General features: G+C 38.9%; 1 protein-coding gene across 1 annotated transcript; it reads right to left on the bottom strand.

The window, feature by feature from the left end:
• Positions 1–787: 787 nt before the first annotated feature.
• ano6 (anoctamin 6) lies at positions 788–24,212 on the bottom strand. Its single transcript, XM_006780663.3, has 20 exons — positions 23,958–24,212; positions 15,589–15,659; positions 15,150–15,278; positions 12,396–12,461; positions 12,027–12,314; positions 10,276–10,389; positions 10,058–10,173; positions 9,827–9,961; positions 9,628–9,730; positions 9,370–9,430; positions 9,065–9,210; positions 8,849–8,926; positions 6,556–6,784; positions 6,302–6,471; positions 6,120–6,217; positions 5,600–5,730; positions 5,246–5,451; positions 4,794–4,993; positions 2,509–2,614; positions 788–2,400 (listed from the first exon to the last, which is right to left on the bottom strand). The coding sequence occupies exons 1-20, from the start codon at positions 24,040–24,042 to the stop codon at positions 2,233–2,235; spliced, it is 2,700 nt and encodes an 899-aa protein (XP_006780726.1). The 5' UTR covers positions 24,043–24,212; the 3' UTR covers positions 788–2,232.
• Between the last annotated feature and the right edge of the window lie 1,120 nt (positions 24,213–25,332).

Genomic DNA, 25,332 nt, shown 5'->3' with positions numbered 1-25,332 from the left:
AATGTTAAAGTAAGCCCACTTTGAAGAAGTTTAATTATACATGTAACGCCTGAGATTTATATAACAAAAATAGTGTAATTTCAACAGTATGTTTCAGTTTTACTATTTGTTGAAGAAATTCTGCTGTAGTACAGGAAAGAAATCTGTCAGCACGACTTAAATAGCAAGAAATAAATAAGCTCTAGTAGCTTTTTTTTTTTTTTAAATTCACAAAAAGAGTTCTCTTAAAAAAACCCACAAAAACTCTGGACCCATTGCTAACACAATTTCCATAGCAGGTAGTGAAAATGGGAACTTTTCTGTCATTTGTTTATCAGTTACTTACTTTGGTGTAATACGAATCGCCACGTGAGAGCTTTTTATCAGTAGGGAAAACTGTAAAACTTAAATGAAAAAGTAGTAAAAATTCTTCACATTTTCCAAAGCCGTCTAGTAGGCTGCATTGTCTTTGCAGGCCAGGTCAAGCCCCCCGGCCTTATATTTGACATCCCTGCTGGTTATAGAGTTTATTTGGTCAGGTGACCATTAAACTTAAGGATAATTTAGATTATCCTTAATTTTATTATTATTTTTTTTAATTTAAGGTAGCTGCTTCTGCTAAGTATCACTGAGAAGTTTTTGCTGAGTCTTTGATTTGCCTTTCTGTTGTGATTTAAAGGTGCACCCCCCCTCATCTCAGTATAATGGCCGTGTTTAATTTTACTAATGTGAGCACTACACTTGTATCCGTATCAGAGTTGAGGGCTAAATGAAATGTATGACGTAAGACACGAAATATGCTTTTTATAGATATATATAAAAAACCATTTAATGACCGTATAAAACAACAAGACAATAAAGATATTGATATATGATACTGTTACAGGTGATTATACTTACGTTCAGGACAAAGTGGATTAAAAGAGGTACTTTCACGACTGACACGGGATAACATAAAAAGGCCTGAACCATCATTTCAGAATAAAAAATGAAGTGCAGTGGTCATACACAAGACTTATATTCACCAAAGTTTTTTCATAGGATATATTATGTTTTCCCCACTTCAACATATTTTTTTCTATACAAAACGTGTTGATTATTCTCCTTACTAGAACCCCCACCTCACAAAATAAACACATGTAAAGTTTAAAGGGGATAATCTCCTGCACATTTATGCCGTGCAACATTGTGAGTTCTTTGATAGACCTCTTTAACAGAGGTGACAAAAGCATTATACCAACACTGCATTCAAAAGTGGGGCAAATCTGCATTTTGCAATATTGGTGAGTATTAAATGTGTGTGAAAGCTGTGCACACCCATGTGGAGGAAGGTGGACAGAGTGAGATACTAAAGTGAGAACTGCTCTAGACTGATATACCCAAAACAAGCAAAGAGAATAGCATAACTAATGCATAAAAATGCTTAAAATTAATGTATCCTTTGGTATGACTTGAAAGGTCATCTCTGTAACAGCCAAGAAAAATATGTGAAAGAGCTGAAAGAAGGGGAAAAAAAACAAACGATTCACAGTTGAAAGCACTGATTTGACGTCCTAACCTGCCTTTCCCCCCTTTTGAATAAATCCGGTTGCAAAAGTCAATGCATAAAACATACAGCATGTCATTTAATTTAAAATTTACAAAAAAAAAATCACCAATGTGCTAAATGTTACTTTTTTCTTAATTTTAGTATTTGTGTTTTGGTCTTTAACATCAAGACGGATTTGTGGTTTTTTTGTAATTAAAAAAAAAAAAGATTACAATTCACATTTCTTGAGCCAAAAGTTCATATTCGGCATTCTGCTGCAGCCTTTTCCACCTGTGCTGTTATCTTTATATTTGAAGGGACAGCTAAATTTATTTCACTAGAAAAACAAGACTCGTAAAGTGCGTTTTCACCAGCAAACAGTGAAAGTCTACAGGGCAAGTCCAGGGCAAGAAAATAGTGGTTAGGGAAGACTACACATCAGTGGTTTTTCTGGTTTTTCCATTCGCCGTCCTGCAGTTCCTCAAGGATGGTGTTTCCTGTCAGGCAGTTCATGCTTTATTAACTTGGTAATCATAATATTATTGTAGGGTCTACATTACAATATAAAGCCCCTTGAGGTGACTGTTGTTGTGATTTGGTGCTGTATAAATAAAACTGAATTGAATACAGAGAAAAAGAACACTCTTCTTGTGACACACTTAAAAGGTTCTGCTTTCGTGTCCCATCCGTTTTCATCCACCTCCAAGTCCTTCTTTTGTAAATGCTCAGCTTTCAGTTTCAGTTGCCTTTGCCCTTTTGGACACCAGCTTCAGGTTGGTCTCGTGGAGGATCACCTGGGTCAGGTATTTTTCCCGTTTGATTTGCTCTTTAACAGCATACGGGACGTCGGGGATTATGTAGGCCAGGATGAACTTGGTAAAATAAACGATGTGCTGCGAACACACACACACACACAAAAAGAAGTGAACACCTCCATTGGCATGTTCTTAAATGATCCTTTTCTGACGTGATCGGTTTCTGTTTATTTAGTTTCTACTCACCTCCACAACAATTATAAAAGCCATTTTGGCAGCGATCACATGCCAGTAGAACATGTTGTGTTCGTACTGTTTGCGGTGCCCGGGGGGAAACCGATAATCTCGATACCTGTAAGAGAAAAGTTTTCAGTAGTTTTCTTCAAACCCGCACTGATTTGCCACACATTTGTTTCTGTATTTCTCAGCTTTCATTTTTTTTTATGACTGCAGAATATAATTTGTCTGTGCTTGATTATAGGAGTATAAGTCAGGCCACAGCTGCTCTTCATCCTTCTCCACTCTTTGGTTCGAGCTCAACAGTTTTTCAGTCGTTTCTGGAATGTTTTGAAGCTCATTTGTGTTCCCACGCTACTAAAGCCCGTCTCGTCAACCTCCAGCATTACTCGGTCCATTCCTCGGCTCTGATCTGGACTCTGTCTTTGCCTTGCTGAAACCAAGCCCTGCCCCCATGCCTAATACCAAAATAGCTTTGGTCTGCATTCCTCTCTTGTCCTTAGTCTTTACTCCCTCCCTCAGCTTAGTCATTCTCCTTGCATTTTTCAAGGCTACAGATAAAACTTCTTTTCAGTGAATGTTATAACTGTGATTAAATCAGGTTGTCTTGCACATACTTGCAGGGACTGTTTGCTATTTACTTGCACTTAAACAAACACATATGTGTGTATAGGTTTCTGCATGTTTATGCATATATGATCTAACGAAGGTTAAATAAAAACTCACTTAATTGGAACCTTTTTTTCCCCAAGTTACATACATTCAAATACGCTCACTGGCCACTTCATTAAGTACATATTTTTCAACTTCTAATTAAGGTAAATATCTGATCAGCCAATAACCTGGCAGTAACTTACTGTATTTAGGCATATACACAATATCAAAACGCCCTGCTGAAGTTCAAAGTGAACATCAGGATGGAGAAGAAAGGTAATTTAAGTGGCTTTGAGTGTAATAAAGTTTTTGGTGCCCAATGGGATCAGAAACTGCTGATCTACTGGGATTTTCCCACACAACCATCTCTAGCTAGTTTAGAAGATGGTGGGAAGAAAATAAAATATCCAGTGAGCTGGAGGTCTCTGGGGAAAAAAACACCTTTGATGTCAGAGGTGATGAGTCAGACTGCTTTAGAAACTCACGATACTGGAAAAACATTTCCTGGTCTGATGAGTCTCCATTTGGAGGGTACGATTAGAACTGAGCGTAAACAACATGAAGGTATTGCTCCATCCTGCCTTTAGATCAGTTTAGGGTGCTGGTGATGTAATGATGTCTTCTTGGGACACTGAGCGTCATTTAAATGTTACATCTTACCCAAATATTGTTGCTGTGGTCTTTTCTCATCATAACTAACCATGTCACAAAGCTCAAGCAATCTCAAGCCTAAAAATGACAATAAATTCATTGTACTCAAACAGTTAGGCCTCCACAGTTACCAGATCTAAATCCTATAATGCACCTTCATAGTGGAGTCGATCAAATCTGCTGTGTGATGTTCTTATGTAAAAAATGGACTAACAAACAAACAAAAAGTTTAAGCCCTTGCCCTTCCAGTCCACCTCGCACTGTCTAGAAAGTGTGGGAGCTAATTTTAAACGAAAATGATGATTCAGTCTTTGTACCTTGTGATGACTGCACTTACAGCCACACAGTGGTAATACCCACCATGTTAATGTAGAGGCTTATAAGTAACATTGCATTCACATTTCTTTCTTTAAATATAGGAATTAATTTACAGGACAATAAATAACTGGTTTTTGTTTAGAGTTAATTCACATATCCACATAACACTGTATTCTAAAATAAGTGCGCACATTTTAGTTTACACTGTTATGTATGATTAATCTTTTGTTTTCTGAGTTACCTTAGTTGCAGCTGTTCCAGTCCCTTGATTAAGGAGCCAAGAGGTGGAAAAGGGGCGGAGCGAGTTTTAAAGGAACACTACAAATTGGTTCATGCCATAATTCGTGACCATGGGGGGGGGGAATTGGAGTTCATTATGTTTGGTTTAGTCAGGTTTTGTGTATTTTACCCCTTCTCCTGTTTTTGTGGGCTGATCAGCCACTATTTAAGTTTCCCCTTTGTCTCGTTAAGTTAGGTCAGTTTTGTTTGAGTTATCAGTACTGTTGTCAAATTTGAGTAGAGTTAGGTTATTTTGACCTCTTTTATGGGCCCAAGATTTTGATTCTTTTGGCATGATTTAACTAATTATGTTTTTTGGGTTAAATAAAAAATCATTTTTTTGGACTTTAACCTGTGCCTAAGTTTCCTTCACTGCTCGGTCCATCACATACCTGCAAGTGGTTAGGTTGGGAGGCGTGTAGATATATTCATCATCAACTGGGTGAAAATCGTTGGTACTGAATACCGACAGCGAGCTGTTGATGTAGCCCTTCATGGTGTTTTCAGTATTATTTCCGTAGGGGTACACTGAGAAAGACCAGTAGTAGACCAGCCGTGGGATCATGTCCGACGTGAAAGCAATGATCATGGCCTGTTGAAACAGACAAACATCAGGGCACAAAGTTAATGCAGGAAAAGCAGAAAACTGGTTGTAAAAGTTAAAATGTGAGACTTTTCTTTTTGCACAACATTTTTCTTGTTGTTTTGACAAACATATAGTCATTTTGGGCTGCAGATAATAACTGTGGTACAGTTATAGTAGTTAACTAAACTGAAGGACTGAGATTGTAATCGCCTATAAAATAAGTTAAAAACTAGCGTCTGGGTGTAATTATCAGCTTACATTTGTTACCACAGCCAGGATAGTGATGCCTTGAAGAATGGGCTGCCAGGCTCCTATGTGCTGTGCCTTCTCTGGCACATCACGGCGAAACTGGGTGGTGATTTTCCAAGCATCAACCCGAATTTCTATTACATTGTTGAGCAGCGCCAGGGCCGGAGCCAGAGGGAAGGAGGCCACAAACAGGGTCACAAAGCCAAATTGGATGGCTGTAAGGAACAAGAGGTTTCCCAGTGCACCAGGTATTAATAAAATAATCGATTATTCTGTATATTCAGGTTCTGTTATCAACAACAGCATCTTACTTGCAGCTGCAAATATAACAGACAAAGTGCCAATAATGTATTGCCATCTCACCCATCTCAAGGTATTCATAGAACAGTCCTAGTTTTGAGCTGGGTTGGAGCTGGTAGTCCTGCTCCCAGCGAGGAATCACTTTCTCCGATGTCGCATGGACGCAGTGGCGATAAATTAAATTCTTCAACCACCTTGAAAGGATGAAACAGATGGCATAGAGTAACAGTAAGTAAGTATTGTTGCCTATTTATCTAGTCGATTTGAACGACCTTTGAAAAGACATCCCTTTGTCTAAATTGAAAGAGATCCTCATGCCAATTAGCATTTTTCTGTTCATTAGAGGTTTGGCAGCTGTCCAAATGGTTGACTTTTTAGTTCAAGCTTAAAATACGTAACAGATAAAAATGTAGTTGACATATAGACCACATCAGCTCAAATGGACTGGATTTAATTGAAAAGTTCGAGGGTCCATTCACTTTTCAAGCACATGTATACAGTAAAAGGACAGCTTTTTAAAAGATGGCTAGTTAGCGTTCAACCTCATCTCAACAAAAACAGGTCCTAGATTCCGAGTCCTTACGGTATCAAGACCTCCTGGATGTTGTTCCAGATGGCTTTTCCACCCATGATGATTGCCAGCTGAGTCGTCAGCTCAATCAAACAACCACCCGGATCACACTGCAAATCGAAGACACACATTGAGAGCCATGGATATCTTAGCTATTTACTTGGCTATGTAAGAACTTTACGGACTAATAGTACCTCCTCATTTCTGTATTTTCCCAAGAGATAAACAGGCTTTCCTGGATAGCCAACTGCTTTCCCCTTTGCAAAGGCGATGTAGAAACATGAGGAGTAATAGTTGACAAATTGAAAGAGGAACATCTTCAGAGTCAAGCTGTTCTCATAGTCCGTCTTGGTTCGTGGAAGCTCTGTTATTGTGTCGGATATGAAAAGACTGTGGATTAGGTTATTTTCCAATGAGGAAAGAGAGCACAGTTGGATGTTTAACTCACCGAAGTCTGTGATCCAGATGGCGACCCGCTCATATAGAATATTGAGGATCATGATTACAACAAAGCTAATCAGTGATGCTGTGACAGAAGTGGCCATCTGAGGTGTCACATACTCCTTTATTGGCTCAGCAATTGTCAAGTTTGTATTCCTCAGTTCACGAGAAAAAGTAAAGAAGACAGCCAGGCGGTATACAGTGATGGCCACAACAGATGCCAGGATCAACATTATCTAAAGGACAAAATCAGTAAAAATAAATAAATAAACAAAACAAAATTATTACAAATTCTTTCTGACAGTCAAGAGATGTGGAGAAAGACAGCTGGGATAACAGGATGCTTGAAAACATGTGGAGTCAAAGAGGAAACTGTTCCATGTACCCTAACTACTTTTATAGATCAATACTTCCTGCTGAATATTACATCGGTTAAAATGGACATTTTATTTTAAAGCAAAATTTGTTTTTTTGTGAACTGAAACCACATTATATAAATAATAGTATATAATTATTGTAAAAAGGAAGTAGTAAGTGAAATAGTTCCGTACATATCTTGCTGCAGCAAGAGTCCTGACAGGGACTAGAAAGAGAGAGCATATTTCTCCTGTTTTGGCTTCCCTTCATTGGCTTCCTGTTAAATCCAGAATTGAATTCAATCCTTCAATCCTGCTCCTCACATACAAGGTCTTAAATAATCAGGCCCCATCTTATCTTAATGACCTTGTAGTGCCATATCACCCTATTAGAGCACTTCGCTCCCGCTCTGCAGGCCTACTTGTTGTTCCTAAAGTATTTAAAAGTAGAATGGGAGGGAGAGCCTTCAGTTTTCAGGCCCCTCTTCTGTGGAACCAGCTTCCAGTTTGGATTTGGGAGACAGACACTATCTCTACTTTTAAGATTAGGCTTAAAACTTTCCTTTTTGCTAAAGCATATAGTTAGGGCTGGACCAGGTGACGCTGCATCCTCCCTTAGTTATGCTGCAATAGACGTAGGCTGCCGGGGGATTCCCATGATGCATGGAGTTTTTCCTTTCCAGTCACCTTTCTCACTCACTATGTGTTAATAGACCTCTCTGCATTGAATCATATCTGTTATTAATCTCTGTCTCTCTTCCACAGCATGTCTTTTATCCTGTCTTCCTTCTCTCACCCCAACCGGTCGCAGCAGATGGCCCCGCCCCTCCCTGAGCCTGGTTCTGCCCGAGGTTTCTTCCTGTTAAAAGGGAGTTTTTCCTTCCCACTGTCACCAAAGTGCTTGCTCATAGGGGGTCATATGATTGTTGGGTTTTCTCTGAATCTAGTATTGTACGATCTACTGTAAAATATAAAGCGCCTTGAGGCGACTGTTGTTGTGATTTGCCACTATATAAATAAAATTGAATTGAATTGAATATCAGAACAATATAAATTGGCTTGTAGAACAAACTTTCACTACAATAATTGTTTTTTTTCTTTGTGACTTTATTAGTGTGTCACAGCACTGTGGAAGAATTTTGGCCTGCTCTTCTTTACAACATTGCTTGATTTCATTGAGTTATGAGGACATTTGCTTGTTCACAGTTCTGTTCAACTCCCACCACCGCATTTCAATGAGGTCTGGGACATTGTGACACCTTGATTCCTTGGTCTTGTGGTTGCAAAACAAGCCCACATCATCACCCATCCACCGCCATGCTTCACAGTTGGTATGGGGTGTTTGTGTTGAGATGCTGTGTTTGGTTTTCTCCAAACAATTATCTTGTAGATAATAGCCAAACATCTCCACTGTAGTCTCATCTTTACAAAAGGGATCGTTACAGAAATCATGTGGTTTGTTCAGATACAACTTTGCAAACCTAAGCTGTGCTGCCATGTTCTTCTTAGGAAGAAGATACTTTCTCCAGGCAACCTTCCCAAACAAGCCATACTCCTTTGTCTTTTCTTTGGCTTTTACTTTTATAGTAGTGCTCTCACTTGCTAATGAGCAGTTAATAGTGCATTTGACTAGCAGCACCCGGCTATATATTTAACCTCTTAATTCTTATAGAAACAATACGGTTGTACATAGTTTTTCAAATACTGTTTCTTTGTTTGGCTTACTTTCTGTTAAATAAATAATTATCATTTTAAGGCCTTCTAAGGATTAGACGTTTTTCTTTCCATGCTGTTATGTAAAATAATAAAATTAAAAGAAGGGTATACCTTAAAAGGAGTTTATATATTGTTCTTACTATTCCTGTTGTGTATTTCTTCTTCTTTGTGGAAAAAAAAAAGTGTTTCCAAAATAGACACAAAAAAGACATTTAATTCATGACTCACCCAGAAAAGGACTGTTGTCATTCCTATCGACACACGGACACATCGTCCACAGGCTGTGTATGGCACCTTTTCCTTCACCTAAATAGCAGACATAAATAAAATGAAATTATGAACCTCAGCAACAATATTTGAAGAAGTGAAACTCACTGATGCAATGTAAATGGAGAAAATCAAAACTCAAGCTGAGATTAGCTGGAGTAAGTATGTGGGATTTACCCCTGTAATGGGGTTTTTCCTCTCATAGATACATTTGGCTTCATATTCTGGGCGAGGTGGCTCTTCCTGTTCCAAGAACTCCACAGTGTCCCACTCATACTCCAGCTCTGCCTGGTAGCGCTTCCAGAACTCTAGGAACAAAGTCACTGCACAAAGCGAAACAAACACAGGAAACAACAAGCCAGGCAGTTATAAGAGAAGGAAGCGCAATATAAATAGGGTGTTCTATTAATAATACCAAAGATGATGCTAAAGCAAAGATAATAACAGAAGCTAAAATCTGGTAGAAACTGTATCAAACTTACCCCAGACTGACATGAAAACTGCAAACACTAACGTTCCAAAGTTATCAAATATGCAAAGATTCTAAAAAAAGAGAGAAAGAGATTCAATTTCAATGGCAGCTGCAGCTGTGTCTCAAAGTAAAACAGCAGCCACACATTTCACTATGCAAATCTGGCAACAGTACTACCTACTGTGAGGTGAGCGCTGTGCTGCAAAGTATACTGAGCAACATTAAAGACAGGTAAAGATGCATTCAAATACAATAAAACAGAACTCACTTTCGAAGTGTTACAGGTGCTGTTTAATGTCCAGTATTGGCACGTGTCACACTGTGGACACATGACTATTTTTCCCCCAATATCAGGGTCGCACACTTCTTTGCTGCAGCATTTCAAAGACACAAGACAGACCATTAAAGAGCATTTTTAAAAAAAAAATATTTAAAATCATTAAACAGAAATAAATTGTTTGTAGTACCTCCAGGTGCTGGTGTCCCGGGTATAGTACCCGTAGATGAAACAGCCGATCCCAACAACAGCAGCCCAAGTGAGCATTCTCGTGTAGAAACCCAACCAGGCAAAGTAGATGCCAACCTTCTCCCCGTAGTAGTTCCTGTCGATAAAAATAATTAGAGTTATTAATAATTACTACTAATTTTTCTTGAACAAACAGCGAAGACAATTTTTTATGCACAGAAAAAAGATTTACCGTATGAGGTCCAGCGGTTGGATCTTGTAGAAGCTTTTGGGATGACCCCATTCTTCGTAGAGCAGGTATCTTTCATTGGGACACTCTGGTTCTTGGGACTTGACATTGAACCGACACTGACATGACGAGCAGTGAAGCCATTAACATAACATAGTACAGCTTGGCTAAACAAAACAATACGCAGTATGCAAAATAAAGCAGAAAATATTATGGCTTACATCGTGGATGGGATAGGCCGCTTTGTAAACTCCACTGTCCAGCAGTTTGGTGATGCCAAACTTCTTTATGTTTCCTCGTATGTCATAGGGGGCTCGGCTCAGGATGTAATACGCCTGAGAAAAGAAAAAGAGTCAAAAAGTTATCATTCTACTATTTTATAATACATTCAGTTTGTCAATGATTTTTTTCTTCATAGACAACACCACTCTGTCAATCTAAAAAGAGTTCTTGACTTTTTCAAATCAAATAAAAAACTATAAGATAATTATATAATTTCTAACAATGGATATTTGTTATTTTATTTAAATGAGTGTCTCAAGTGTTCTAGGTTTGGAATCATCACTTTTGGAAAAATAAACGAATGAGGAAATTGTCCAATTGCATGCAGTTCTTTCCGTACTGCAGTTGGGAAAAAAACTGGATTCGACAGAGCACCCTGCGTCTCTGACCTCTTTGCATTTAATCATTAGTTATTGCATATCTCTGGCTCTCATCCACAGTGCGTGTCTTTTGTCTTTTCTCCCTTCTCTAACCCCCAACCAGCAGATGACTCCTCCTCCTTGAGCCTGGAGGTTTCTTCCTGTTAAAAGGGAGTTTTTAATTCCCACTGTTGTCAAGTGCTTGCTCAAAGGAGGTCATCTGATTGTTGGGGTTTCTCTGTATTATTGTAGGGTCTTTACCTTACAATATAAAGTGCCCTGAGGCAACTGCTGTTGTGATTTGGTGGAATATAAATTCAGTTTAACCAGAGCAGATCACCTTCCTCCACCTCTACTCCAACATCCTCCTCTGTCACACAAACCCTCTGCATGTCCTTCTTCTCTATGGTCTTGCTCTTTTCCTCCTGCCTCCCAGCTCCATCTTCAACTTTGAACAATGTGTCCACTATCCCTCCAAATGCAGAAACCACCTTCCTCTCTAGTTCTGTCTCCAAACTGTTCAACCTGAGTTGTCTATTTGACATACTCATTTCTAATCCTGACCATTCTGGTCACTCCAATGAAAATCTGAACATCTTTAACTCTGTTACCTCCAGCTCCACCTCCTGTATTTTTGGAAGTGCCATAGTCTTCAAACCATACATCATATCATCTTGTAAATCTTCCTTTTCACTCTTGCTGCTGTGCTTCTATCACAAATCACCCCTGACACTCTTCTTCACTTGCACTGCCTTTTGCCTTGGATGCTTGAACCCAGGTATTTAAATTCATGTACATTTAATATCTGCACTCTTTAAACTTTAACATTTCCACTCGTCTCTTTCTCAGTCGCACATGTATTCAGTCTTGGCTCTACTGATATTCATCCCTCTTGTATCCGGTGCATACCTCCACCTCTCCAGAGTCTCTTACGCCTGTTTCCTTTCATACCACTTCAAAATAAATTGTTATGACAGCAAACCATTACTAAATCATTCACCTAGGAGCATAAAAGTTTTTGTTCTTGGTCCAAACTTGTATTTTCCAGTCCTGCTAACTTTTTCTCCACTATTTTAATGTGCAATTTGTGAAAGTATACGTAATATGTTGTACATAAGACTTAAACCACAAATTCATGGAAAAAGTTAAGTTAAGTTTTAAGATGACTATTATTTCAAATATAGTTCCTTTAAAATTAAGGCATTTTAAGGTTGTCTGTGAACCCTGACTTTAATGCTTTTAACATGAAATCCATAAATCCATTGACATATTTATGTGTAGGGAGAGTTGCAGGCAGCCTGAACTTATGGCAGCTACATGGAACAACCTACCATCCTGCTCCTCATCGATGGAGTGAAGAAGAGATCTTTGTCCTTGATACAGAAGAGATCTTGTCGATGCTTCTCAAAGGGGGCGGTGAAGAACTCGGACTCCTTACTGATCAGTTTCTCATCGGGATAGAAGTGCTTGGTGATGCAGGAGAAAAAGCGCAACGGGGAGGGGCGGGCCGGCATGTCGTTGGGCTGTATGGGAAGCTTGATATGCAGGACCTCGGCATAGGTGCACAGCACATCCCATGGCATGTGAACTTTCAAAAACATGAGTTTTTCATCTAAAACCTGCAAACAAAGAGAGAATTCAGTTAAAGTAAGAGATACGGGGACAGAAACAGTAACTTCCAGGCAAGGACATCCACTTACAGATTGTGTGGCCTCCAACTCCATGCCCATCTTCATCAGGTTGGCCTCAAAGAATTCTCGCCGTTTCTAAAGAATAAGACAATAAATATCCAATGCAAATTAATCGCTGGATACAGCAGATACTTTCATGGCCCCTTTAGTTGACTGATTTATGTATTTATTATTCAAAAAGATGTACTAAAAACTCGATATAATACTGTAATACTGCATCATGTTGCTCTCCTGGTGCAGGAACTGCGCTCTGTCTTCGGTGTGTTCATTTGGTGAATAATTTGAGATCGCTAAATTGTCACATTCAGCACCTCATGGACACTTTCAAGGAACTGTTAACGAAGCAAAGCTAAAAATAGCTTCAGTCTTTATTACTGCTAACTTTGTTAGCGGAAAGATTACTCATTGAGAAACAGGAAATACCACAATTGCATGTGATGTATATAGACAATCATAATAATTCCATTTAACCAACAACATGTGAAAGAACCACGCCTTCCCAGCAGTCAGAGCAGAATAAGGTTAAGCAACCTGTGTTTGACCAAAGTTATGCTCTGGAACAACAAAGTTAATCGAGTGACTTCTAGAGACTCTCCGCTTGCTGGATTTTTTATGAACATAATGTTTCCTCAGTTCTAACAGACTTGTGCTAAACAAGGGATCAAAATAGGGAAGATATCAAGGGATGCTACAGATTCCAAACAGGAAAGCTCCCAGTAAGCTGCTACAGAGCTAGAGGGGTTGATTAGACAAATGTTAAAGGGAGACAATAAATGCAAGGAGTAATGTAGCAAGTGTAAACAAGGGAAGTAGAACTAAACATAAAGTGCAAGTGACAAGACTATCAAAATAAAAGAGGAAACAACTAAACACAGAGACAATGACCCTGACATCTGAACCTGACACAGAAGGGAAAGGCTAAAAAAAAACCCTCGAGACCAAACCAAACAACCTAAAGCAGAATAGTAACTGAAATCAGCATTAACGGAAACACAGAACTAAGACTCAAGATATTCAGGAACGAGTCAATCAAGAATAAACAGTCAAACTAAGAAACAAACGTAACATTAACAAATAGAGAGGGAATCAGAAGTCTGCAAACTGAGTCCAAAGCCCAGGACTGTGACACTTCCAGTAACTCTATAGGCAAATCTTTTCCAAGGAACTCAGTAAAACTGGCTGATCAGCTTTTACGGACGTGGAGCTGGGTTGCAGCTGTCTACACCCACTGCCTGTATTATTTACAGCTCTCATCTCAATCAAGTGGAACACATGTGGCACTTCTTTTCTAACAACAACATTTTCATTTCCAAGCATTATATTATATACAAACCTGACTGTAAACCTGTTGTGAAAGAGGACAAACAAGCCTGGATATGCCAGTTCATACTTCAGTCTAATACTAACAACAGAAACCAGACCAGGAAGTTGGAAGTTGGTCTTCTTTCTTTTTCTTTTTCCTTTTCTTCAGTTACAAACCAACTGACTTTGTTTTGTGGCAGTTTAACATTTTTGCACCGCAAAATCTAAAAACATAAATTAAAAATTACTCATGACCAAACAGATGTGTTCTGATGATGAACTTTGAGCATCTAATTGAAAAAATGATGCTCTTCATTAGCTTTCTCAAGGAATATAGTCAGGAGCACCTCACAGTCAGAATCTAAAGCTTCATATCCTGGATAATGAATATTTACAGACAGAGGGAAATAATATGAAGCCACAGACTGACAGACTAATCCAAGTGCAAACAAAAACTCCATTTACAAATAAGAAACAGACTCTTGCCATTTGTATGAGTAATAAATCAAACACTGAGAAAATTTTGGCTATATACATTCGCATGCATGCACTCTGTGTATACGTTATGATGTTAGATTATTCTATTAGAAGAATGTTGTTATATAACTCATTAGGACAAATAAAATGCAGTCAGATCTTAAAGTTAAAATGAAGGCATTCAGATAAAACCCACTGGGAATCGAACCAGAGAGTCACTGGTGAAAAGAATAGATGCTCAGAGATCAAATGTCAATACTAACACTCTAAATCTAACATCATAACTACTCTCTATGGATTCTGAATGCTGGCATAGCAGGCTGTTTGCAGTCCCCGAGCCTTTAACACCACTGATCACACCGGTCTTATATGACAGGTTGTTGCACTAGGTTGGCATCACTTTTCTTAAATGGCTTTCATTATATTCTGATAGCTAAAAATCATTAATAGCTAAATATTCTCACTAGAAGCGCTTTGGTCCAACTCTCCAACTATCTGCTACTCCCCTGGGCATCTACTTAAGAGCTTTAAAGGCATCTCATATGTTACTATGTTGACGATGACAACCTTAACATTACCATTAACAGTTGGATATCTTTAAATGTCCTCCATTGCAATTCTTTTTCACCCTGACAGCTTCTTGAAGGTTAGTAATCACACTGACATAACAGCTAGGCTTGCCCGCACGTCACCTCTATTCTTGCTTCCCTTCACCAGCTTCCAGTGAAATTTAAAATTGATTTTATCATTTTATTAATGGGATATAAAGACCCGTATATCCAGGCTCCCACATACATACCAAAAACCACCGTGTTTTACAAAGAACTATGCAAATTAAGCTTTTTATCGCTATAATGTCATCTCTCTGCTATGCACTATTTACTCCACTTCGCACCGTTTGCAGTACACCCAGTACCTTTGGATTTAATGGCACGGTGCGTTTTACTAAAATGCTCAATAAGGTTAAAAGAAAAACAAGCTTACCTTGCGTCTCTGGAACACATGCCTCTTCTCATACTCCTTCTTGTCCTCATCTTCATACGCTAGGACAAAGTCGATCCTCCTTACACCATCATTGAAGAACAGGGAGTCTGGTTTGTCATTAAACTCTACCTGAGGGGAAAAACAAGGCTCACTGGGTAAATCTACAGGATGAAACTCATACTCCTCTTCCTCCATAATGTCATACTTGTTGAACATAATCACAAGTAAATGTCCAGCTTGGAGACAGTCGCAGCAGAAACAATGTTAACGCTGACCTGGACCTGCCTATTCAACGTGTAACGTAGGTCAACAAACACTGTAACGCCCTGCTCTCCTCCCCCTCCCCCTCTCTCACCACACAGTCCGACCCACTAAGTTTCAGTAAAGCTCATAATATTATGTTAGGGGTTTAATGTTACTCCATTGTCTGTTGACTCACCTCTTGTGCTTTAATTACGTTTCCTCCTTCTTTGATAGAGTGATAAGTTGGTAAAAACTCCTCTGGGTATACTGCAAAAAAAAAAAAAAGAAAGAAAGAAGAAGATTGCATATATAAACAGGAATGCAAATGCAACAATGAACAAAGAACAGACATGCAGTTTTGGACAGAGGTTTGCATAAATGTATCATGAGCATGAATATCAGGGAATTTGGGGCTTTTAATGATTTCTTTGGCTTGTTCTTTCTCCAGAGTGGAATGGTGATACAGCATTCATCTTTAAAAACAAGAGTGTGGTGCACAAGTTTGAGTTTCTTTTGGATTTTCTCACAGAGTAAAAATTATACATACAGACTCAAATATTCAGATACTCAAATATATAAATGCGCTTCAATCTTTTAATAACTTGGCAGAGGTTATGTGATCGTGATTGACTAGAACTAGGTAAATGGACTGGTTGGGTGAATGAGGATTCACCATTCATATAAGCACTTTTAACAGTGTTTAATTGCTTTCTGTCTAACATTCACACTCCGATGGAGGCATCATTGAGCAACTTGGGGTTAGTATCCTGCCCATGGATATTTGGCACATAGACTGAAGCACCAACCGATTAGCGGATGACCTCGTCTACCTCCTGAGCTACAGCCACCCCAAAATGATAGTTTCTCTTTGCTAGCACAAAAATAATTTGTTTTTGTCAGCAATCTTGGACCGATACTTAAAACAACAGGAAAATTGAAGGACTTCTGAAAATCTAAGTGTCACAGTCCTGGGTCGGTGACCCAGTGTTTTGAATTTAGTTTTTTCATTTTTGATTTCATCGTGGTTCGTGACTATTAGGGGTTTGGTTTCTGTTTTGTATTTCTAGATCTTTAGTTCTTCTGGCTTTGTGATTTCTAGTTCTTCGGTTTAATTCTGCCCTCGTGTTTATTCTCTTGTTCCCCTGTCGGTCGTGTCTCATGTTATTCCTGTCCCTGTACTCCGTGTTCCCTCTGTTCAGTATCAAGTCTGTGTCTCCTGTCTAGTCATCTCTGTCCTTATGTTCCCTCTGTACTGTATCAGTATTATCGTAGTGTTAAGCTTGTGCCTCTGAGTATGTGTCTGTGCGTACATGGCGTATTTCCTGTTTTATTTTGATAGTCTGTCTCCTATGCCAGTGTATCTAGTTTTGCGTTCCCTCGTCTCATTATGTCTGATTTGTCCCAGCTGTGTTTCTTCCTGTTTCCTAATCCTCACTTCGTGCTGTGTTTTCAACCCTCATTTTCCTGTACATTTCCTCGCTCTTAGTTCTGGTTTGTTTCCTCAGGTTTTCTAGTTTTAGGTTTCAGTGCCCAGTTTAGTGTCTAGTCCCGTATTGGTGATTTGAGTTGGTTTGGTGATGTTATTTCTATGAAGAATTTTCCCAGCAATAAACCTGCACTTTGAGTTTAACTCGCTAGTCTTGACACTAAGGAGGAAAACTGTCATTGTCACTAATTGTGACAACTTTGGAAAGACATTTCAAATTAATTGCAGATTCCAAGATCATGCAAATGCTCCCTTCATTTCCCCAGATTTGAAGGATGGGTCGGGTGTATACTTCGTGGCCCAACCTATCCCAGAATTCATAGCGCGGCCCAGCGCAGCCCTGCTCAGTTTCCAGCTAGTTAGTTTTAATATTACTCTTATTATTCTTTCTGGGTCACAAAATAAACGTTTAACATATTTTCAGGCGAGAATGTAGCTGTGTGAACCTCAAATATCTACTCAGTTTATCAAGACACCACATATTTTCAAAAGCGCTCTGACGTTTTCGGAGGCGTTTGTTACTCACCAGCTCGATAGCTAGCCGGGGCTCAAGGCTCACTAGAGCCGGTGAGAACACCGGACTCCCGGCGTTGTGCCAAAAAGTGATTGCCTGCCAAAAAGTGATTTCCAATGTTTCCATGTGTTTTTTATGTGTAATATTGTTACGTATGTTGCTAAATAAACTTCGGTGAACAGGTATTACAAAGGAGTTATATATAAAATTAAAAAATTACCTGTTTCTCAAGTATCTTTGTAACTGTGTTATTGTACTTACATTATAATCAATCACCTTCCTTTTGTCCACTTAAAATATCTTTACAGTGTGGAGGTAGACACAGACGACACGAGAGCTCTCGATTGACACTGCTCGTTTATTACTCATCACCACACAACTGAACACTTTTCCCTCCAAAACACAGCACCAGCACTTTCTGAGAACTGGGTGTGAGTGGAGCCCTCCAGTGGTCCACCACAACAGAACTATTTTTGCATTTGTTGCAATTTCAACTGTCCTCTTGGCCAGATTACTCTTCAAAGAGACATTTTTAAAGTAAACAAGAATTTCTTTTAACTGCATAAATAAAGGATACATAAAAGTCACTGCCAAAAACTGATTGCAGCTTCTACTTTGTTACAGGAATGGTAAATGGCCTGTATTTGTATAGTGCTTTACTTAGTCCCTAAGGACCCAAAGGGCTTTACACTACATTCAGTCATCTACCCATTCACACACAGGTGATGGCAAGCTACATTGTAGCCACAGCCACCCTGGGGTGCACTGACAGAGGCGAGGCTGCCGGACACTGGCGCCATCTGGCCCTCTGACCACCACCAGTAGGCAATGGGTGAAGTGTCTTGCCCAAGGACACAACGACCGAGACTGTCGGAGCCGGGGCTCGAACCGGCAACCTTCTGATTACAAGACGAACTCCCAACTCTTGAGCCACAATTGCCAAATGTTGTTTGTTGCTCAAGATGACTTGATATAATTCATGAGGGATATATTTGACATATGTTTCACATATTATAGACCAACAAGTTTTTGGCAAATAACGGAAATCAGTTTTTGGCACAACATCAGCAAATCGTTTTCAAACCCATGGCCGTCTTTCGCTACTCAGGTTAAACATGATATATAAGTCACTTACATAACTTAAAACTGTTATTGTTTGGCTTTTTTCAGTACATTATTTGTTCCTGATTAAATCTTTTCGGCTGAGATTAAAGTTATAGTTTTTACACAGCTGAATAAACGTCAAGCAGACAACTGATTATCAGAAGTGTGAGATGCTCGAGAATATACTCTGGTGTCCTGTTATATTTTAGATAGCAAGGAGCAGACGGCTGAGTTTATTAAACTCCACTGAGACAATCTGCAAATCTCATTAAAATTTAATAAACTATCATCTTGTCTTTATTTTTAGTTAGCACATACCTTAAACACTTAAAGCTGTAAGCTAATGATAGTTATATAAGAGCAGATGCATGCTAGTGCAATAAGCTGTACGTTGTACGTCCAGTGGATGCATGATCTGATTAGTCGACTAATCGTAAAAATAATCGGTGACTAGTCGACTATCAAAATAATCATTTGTGGCAGCCCTAGTTAGGATTTTCAGGAGAACATACAAACCAAGGCTAAACACTGCTTTGAACTGGAAACTGCTGGAACACCACAGTAAAGTCTGTTTTGCATTGCCGTTGATTGAGAGGAGGTGCAAGGTCAACTGAAATTTGCACCTGCCCACATAAACCAGATTACGCCTGGCGAAAGGTTTTATGGTCAGAAGGGGAAAAGTTGTATAGCCATGACAGCAATGACAAGAGGTGTGCTTGGAAGAGTAAAGGTGAGGCTTTCAAACCTAAGAACACTGAACATGCTCTGGGGGCTGTTATGCTACAAGCGGTACTGGTGCATTACAAAAAGTGGATGGAACAATGAAAAAGGAGGACTACCCCCAAATTCTTTAACTTTACCTCAAATCTGTGGCTTTATTATTGAAACAATCGGGCGTTCCAACAGGATAATGACTCCAAACAAATACAGTAGCCTGTTTTTGAAATGGATAAAGCAGGCTAACATCAAGCTTTCCATAGCTCTCAAACCTATTGAAAATTTGTGGGCTATGTTTAAAGGCTGGACACATGCCATGAAACCAACAATTTTAAATGAATTCTAGCAAATATGCCAAGAAGTGTAGTCAAATATATATATATATATATATATATATATATATATATATATATATATATATATATATATATATATATATATATATATATATATATATATATATATATATATGTGTGTGAAATTTTCTCCATGTGTAACCAGTTCTTGTTTATTTTAAAGCCATTAAATATGCATGGTCCATGTTGCCTACTGGTGGTGGTCAGAGGGTCCGGTGGCGCCAGTGTTCAGCAGTCTCGCCTCTGTCAGTGCGCCCCAGGGTGGCTGTGGCTACAATGTAGCTTGCCATCACCAGTGTGTGAATGTGTGTGTGAATGGGTGAATGACTGAGTGTGTAAAGCGCTTTGGGGTCCTTAGGGACTAGTAAAGCGCTATACAAATACAGGCCATTAAATACAGGCCATTAAATACAGGCCATTATGCATGCTGTAAAATCATTCCAGTCAGATAATTCACTGAAAGCCTGAAATTATCCATGTCCAGCCAAACATCCAAATGTCCATGATTAAGTGGATGCAAACTGAGTACTGCAGAAGATGCATTACTAGCAGATTATATAGATTTTATATTGTAGCTTTTTTTCCAGAAAAGTTTTGTACAGAGAATGTATTAACTTCTGTTGCATTTATAGCACAGAAGTTATGCTGCTACTATTTCTCTTTTAGTCTTTTATTTGTAGTTTGACCTGCATCTCATGTTTGTCCTAATACATATCTTTGTCAGCCACAACAGAGAGGATGAGTGTGTCTGTACGCCTGCTGGGGCATGCACACAAAAACAGACACGGATGTTCATATGCTGTTCTTTTACAGCATTGTCATATGGTCATAAACCTATTATGAAAGGGCTGATGCTCATTTACAACTTTAGCAGAGTAGCGCTTCATGATTTACAGTTCAGAATGGTCCTCATATATCTCTATATCCGAACTCTCTGTCACTCCAGTGTCTGAAACAGGCCATTTTGCGTCCCTTTAAGTTATTTAAGTTAGTGGGGACAGCCATGACTGTGTGAGGGGATTCCCCTTAAAGTAGAATTAAGCAAACATAAAAAACAGAATAAAAGTGTGTGCCCTAAGCTTTTGACTCATAGGGACTGGATGCACATATTCTGACCTCATTTTGTGAGACTTTTGGCCATGTTTAATGTGACTATCTCTCATAGTACAGCAAAAATGTGCCAGAGAAAAAGGAAAAGCATGTGTGCCCTTTCAACTAAATGTGTCTAAAATATCAGTTTAGCCCATAAACTAGGTAAATTATGCTCTCTAATAGGTGTACATATATGTTTATGCATATACTACTGATTATAACAGTTCTGTATAGTTGTGTACAGTACAGTAACTTATAGTTACACTGAGTTAAGGTCCTACAGTACAAATGGTTTAGTCACCTAAGGCAAACAAAGCAAAAGGTAAGATCCCATATATTATATTAAGAAGGTATCTACTTATAGGAGCTTATTGTTGATGGAAATATGCATCAGTAGGCTGAAAGAGCAGTTATTCTTGAACGTTTTTTCTGGCATTCCCCACTTTAGCGCCCAGAAACAGCTCACATACTCCACCCAACCACTTTTTCAGATGCTGTAGAAAACAACTGAGGTTCGTTTTCAATTAAATCAGTGAACTCTTGTTTGTTTTGCCTACAAAATGACTCAACTGAGCTTCATTCCCTATTTCTTTCCACCTTTCCATTCCCCACCAGTCTACAGCATTCTTAAGAACTACTGACCCGCTTTTCTTTAACCTTTGTTTTCCACTGAGTTATAGCTAATGCTCTAGCTCTGCAGTGCTCACTGAAGCACCACAGACTGCTTTTCACTTCCTTTAACATCACACTCTCTCGCTGATTTATTGCTTGCACAAAACGTCCTACTCACCACAATTGTTCTATAAATCCCCTGATACAAAATAGAAATTCCGCTGCTTAACATACATACTTTCCCACCACAGACTACGTCAAAACAAGAAAATATATAATAAAAATAACACTGCAGCCTCTCCCATTTGCCTCATAAATCTTTTGTCCCTTATTTCGAAAAAAACAGATGACCTAAAAATCTAATATGGGAAGTCTTGCAGTGTTTCCATATAAAGCAGAAAAGAAAACTAACTGGAGACAGATGTTGTTTTCATAACACAGGCCATAGTAACATGCTGAGGGAGCGTGAGGAAGAAACACTGCTCTTAAAATCAACAATTTCTCCTTTGAAAGTCTTCAAGCAGGCTCACGGTCTGACTTCTATACTGCAGTCATCCCACAAAGTGCAGTGACATAACATACAGCCCGGGTTTTAAGCAGTTCAGTCAGACACACATTCATCTGAAATCGTCAGTCTCCGAACACAAACGCTGTTACAGAACCTCTGCAACAATAACTGATTCAGAAAGTGTGAGTCATTTGAAAAGCATGCAACTGAAATCTTTTATTTTGTCAGAAACCACTAACCCAGTCGCAGGCTACTTCCTTCCTTAGAGTACATCCGACACATCAATGTACAAAAAAGAAAAAAGAAAAAAAGGCACATGTAACAATGAGAGGAAAATGGATTATTCCTTAAAAGAAAAAGAAACAGCTTTTGAAGCATTGTGGTGCCTGGGTATGTGACCTTAAGGCGTACATAATAATATGGTTAAAAAAAAGTATCTTATGAAACGGCAGGAGTTGCTTTTCTGCATTGAGCTCAGGGGAGGTTTCACAACAGATAAGAATCGAGCACCAGCTCTATTACAAGTCAGGACACAAATATGGCTGTATATTTTACACGCAAAATAAATAAATAATTATTGGTTTTCATGAAAAGTGCTTAAACCTGATTTTCTCATCTTCGTTCGATCGGTTCAGTAAAATGGGTACATCCAGTGCACCTTCAGCAACTGTGTCAAGCCTGGATTGAGATCGAGCTTCAGGCTTACTGAAGCATAAAAAGAAAGCTGGGTAAGAAGCCAAAGTGACTGACACCACCATTTTACATTTGATGTTCATTAAGACTACTTTGTTGGTGAATGCACTGACAACCATGATTCTAATGAAATTCCATTAGACTAGAGTGCATTTACAGTGAGATGCTCTTTATGATCTATTTTATAATCTTATCTTATGATCTATTATCTAAGACATCAGTGAACAAAGGGAGAAAAAAAACATGTCATCGACAGGTCTGCGTCACTTTAGATGAGACAGACATGATATAGATTTCATAGAAACACTGCAGCAGAATCTACTCTGGGTGCAGAGATGAAGACGAGCCCAGGAGACATTCTGTTCAGCAGCGGAGTTATGGTTTCGGTTTGCAGAGTCAGGAATGTGAAAAATCCAAACAACAAAAGCTCGCTGAGAGGTGTTTCTGTGTGGTAGCAAGGGAGATCTAGGAATACCGAGAAACTATAGTCATTTGGAATCTTAGGTTCTTGGAGATGGCCGAAGCTGTATTGTGCACCACACCTCCACTCGTGCTCAATTGTCTCTCTGCACATGCCCATTCCGGTGTTGTGCCAAAAAGTGATTGCCTGCCAAAAACTGATTTCCAATGTTTGCGTGTATTTTTTATGTGTAATATCTTTACGTATGTTGGTAAATAGACTTCGGTGAACAGCGTTTACAAAGGGGCTATATATGGAATTAAAAAAATTAGCTGTTTTTTCAAGTATCTTTACAACTCTGTGTTATTGTACTTACATTATAACCAATCCGGTCCTTTATCCCCACTTTAAATATTTTTACAGAACTATTGTAATATTTGAGGCATTTCTGCTGTCCAACTACTTCTTACAAAAGACATTTTTAATGTTAATTCGATTTTTTTAACGGCATAAATAAAGGTTATATAAAAGTCACTGCCAAAGACTGATTGCGGCTTCTACCTTGTTACACTAATGTTGTTTGTAGCTCAATATGAATTTATGTCATCCATGAGGGATGCATTTGACATATGTTTCACATATTATAGCCCAACAAGTTACTTATAGCAATTTAAATACGAGCAATCAGTTTTTGGCAAATACCAGAAATCAGTTTTTGGCAGACAATCACTTTTTGGCACAACACCGGATCAATCTGTAACACTGCACACCGTCATCTATCCTTGAGCAACACTGTATTTGCGCAATACTGGGACTACATATTATAGAGTAAAAAGTAAATATCTTAACTATACCGGAGTGCAGAATACATAAGAGAAAGGGGGCTTTGTTTAAAGGAGTTACAATAGTAATAATTTCTCCACTACAGAGTAGCAAAAGATGAGTTCCCGGAGATAACGTGGCCTAAGAATATCGACAGCTGTCTCGATAAGGGCCCACAGCATCACGAGGATAAAACCCAGACCGAGTCCGCGCTCCGGAATAGCATGCAGACAACTGTTGCAAAAGACCATGTTCTCTCACCAACTTCCTCATCTATCATGCCCAGCTCTATATCCCCCAGATCATCATTGTCGGACTCCATCTCGAGGATGTCGTGGTCGCTCATAGTCCTGCCGACAGCTCCAGTGTCATCACTTCCCAAACAAAAAGTTTTTTTTAAAAAACCTATACACCCGGAAACCAACAAGCGTGCCGGTTCTCACTGTGATTTCAAGCCACAGCCTCCGCGCATTCTTGCTTCAGTTCACAGCGTTGGTTCCGTAAAGTTTTCATGCAGTGACTTGTACGAGTGTGAAACGGGTGGGGCTGGAGAGGGCGGGGGAGGAGGAGGAGGAGGAGAGTGTTCAAAAAAAAAGTTGGTTATCTGACCCTGTGTAGCTTTCTTCTGGTTTATACCCATCAACATCTGCGCATGGACCTCAGCTCTCCAGGCCTTGACCAGATACTTGTTGATATAATTCACATTCAGTTTAAGAGAAAATCTTCTATCAGTTACACAACTTTCTTTAAAAAAAAGTCTCCAGTGTTTTTTCCCCCTCTAATGAAACCTTTTATTAGCAACTACAGTAAACAATGTCAGCAACTAATACAGGGACAGGGGAGTAAATATGTAATGTAATCTTATATCATAATGCTCTGTTTCCTTTTGAAATGCTATAAACTGTTTGGTGTGACTGCATTTGGGTTTGCGGATATGATACAGCGCTGTGAAGAAGTAATTCCAGAGCATCTCAACTTGATTTAAGTCCAGATTTTGATCAGATCACTTTAAAACACTTTTTTAAACCTATTTATTTAACCTATTTAACCTCTTAAGCCCCAACGCCCCCTGATACGGGGGCAAAAGGCAGGAGATCAGTTAGGCTTGGGGCTTAAGAGGTTAACCTACATAACCCAGGTGTGCTTGCGCTTCAGGGCACAAACTGATTTCAAAAAGTCTTGAGCATCATCAGGATGTCTTCTGGCAAATGTCAGACAAGCCTCTCTGGTTTTATTCTTGGAACTCTTCCATGGATGCCATTCCTTCCCAGCCTCTTTCTAATTGTTGAATCATGAACTCTGACCTTAACTGAGGCAAGTGAGGCCTGCAGTTCTCTTGATGACGATTTTTGTTTTCCTTTTTTTTTTTGTTTTTAAGCCAGTTTGCCAAAAAAAAAAGAGAGAGAGAGATTGCCAATATTTATATGGGCTTTTTAAATGGCTCCCTGTGGCTTTGACTAAAACAAAAACAAAAACCCCTAGATATTATACTTAAAAATAAAAATAATAGTATTTACTTTACATTTTTTTTTGAAGACATTAAGCTGCTATATGTTTTTTTTTTTTAATTAAAGTATCATACTTCTAATTTGATTTCTTTGCACAAATACAAGTTGGATTGAAAGTGTGCCCTTAG

The sequence above is a fragment of the Neolamprologus brichardi genome, chromosome 17 (genome assembly GCF_056152115.1).
Source record: "Neolamprologus brichardi isolate AB-2024 chromosome 17, ASM5615211v1, whole genome shotgun sequence".
NCBI classification, from domain to species: domain Eukaryota; kingdom Metazoa; phylum Chordata; class Actinopteri; order Cichliformes; family Cichlidae; genus Neolamprologus; species Neolamprologus brichardi.
Note: the sequence above shows the minus strand (reverse complement) of the source record. Positions and strands in the feature narration are given on the sequence as shown.

Bases quoted from the DNA above. Each gene is read 5' to 3' on its own strand.
- ano6 (XM_006780663.3), bottom strand. From the start codon at position 24,042: ATGAGCGACCACGACATCCTCGAGATGGAGTCCGACAATGATGATCTG. The intron at 6,785-8,848 runs GTGAGTCATGAA...TTTGTCCTTTAG, and splicing joins TGACAACAGTCCTTTTCTGG to ATAATGTTGATCCTGGCATC. The intron at 5,731-6,119 runs GTAAGGACTCGG...CATCCTTTCAAG, and splicing joins ATCCAGGAGGTCTTGATACC to GTGGTTGAAGAATTTAATTT.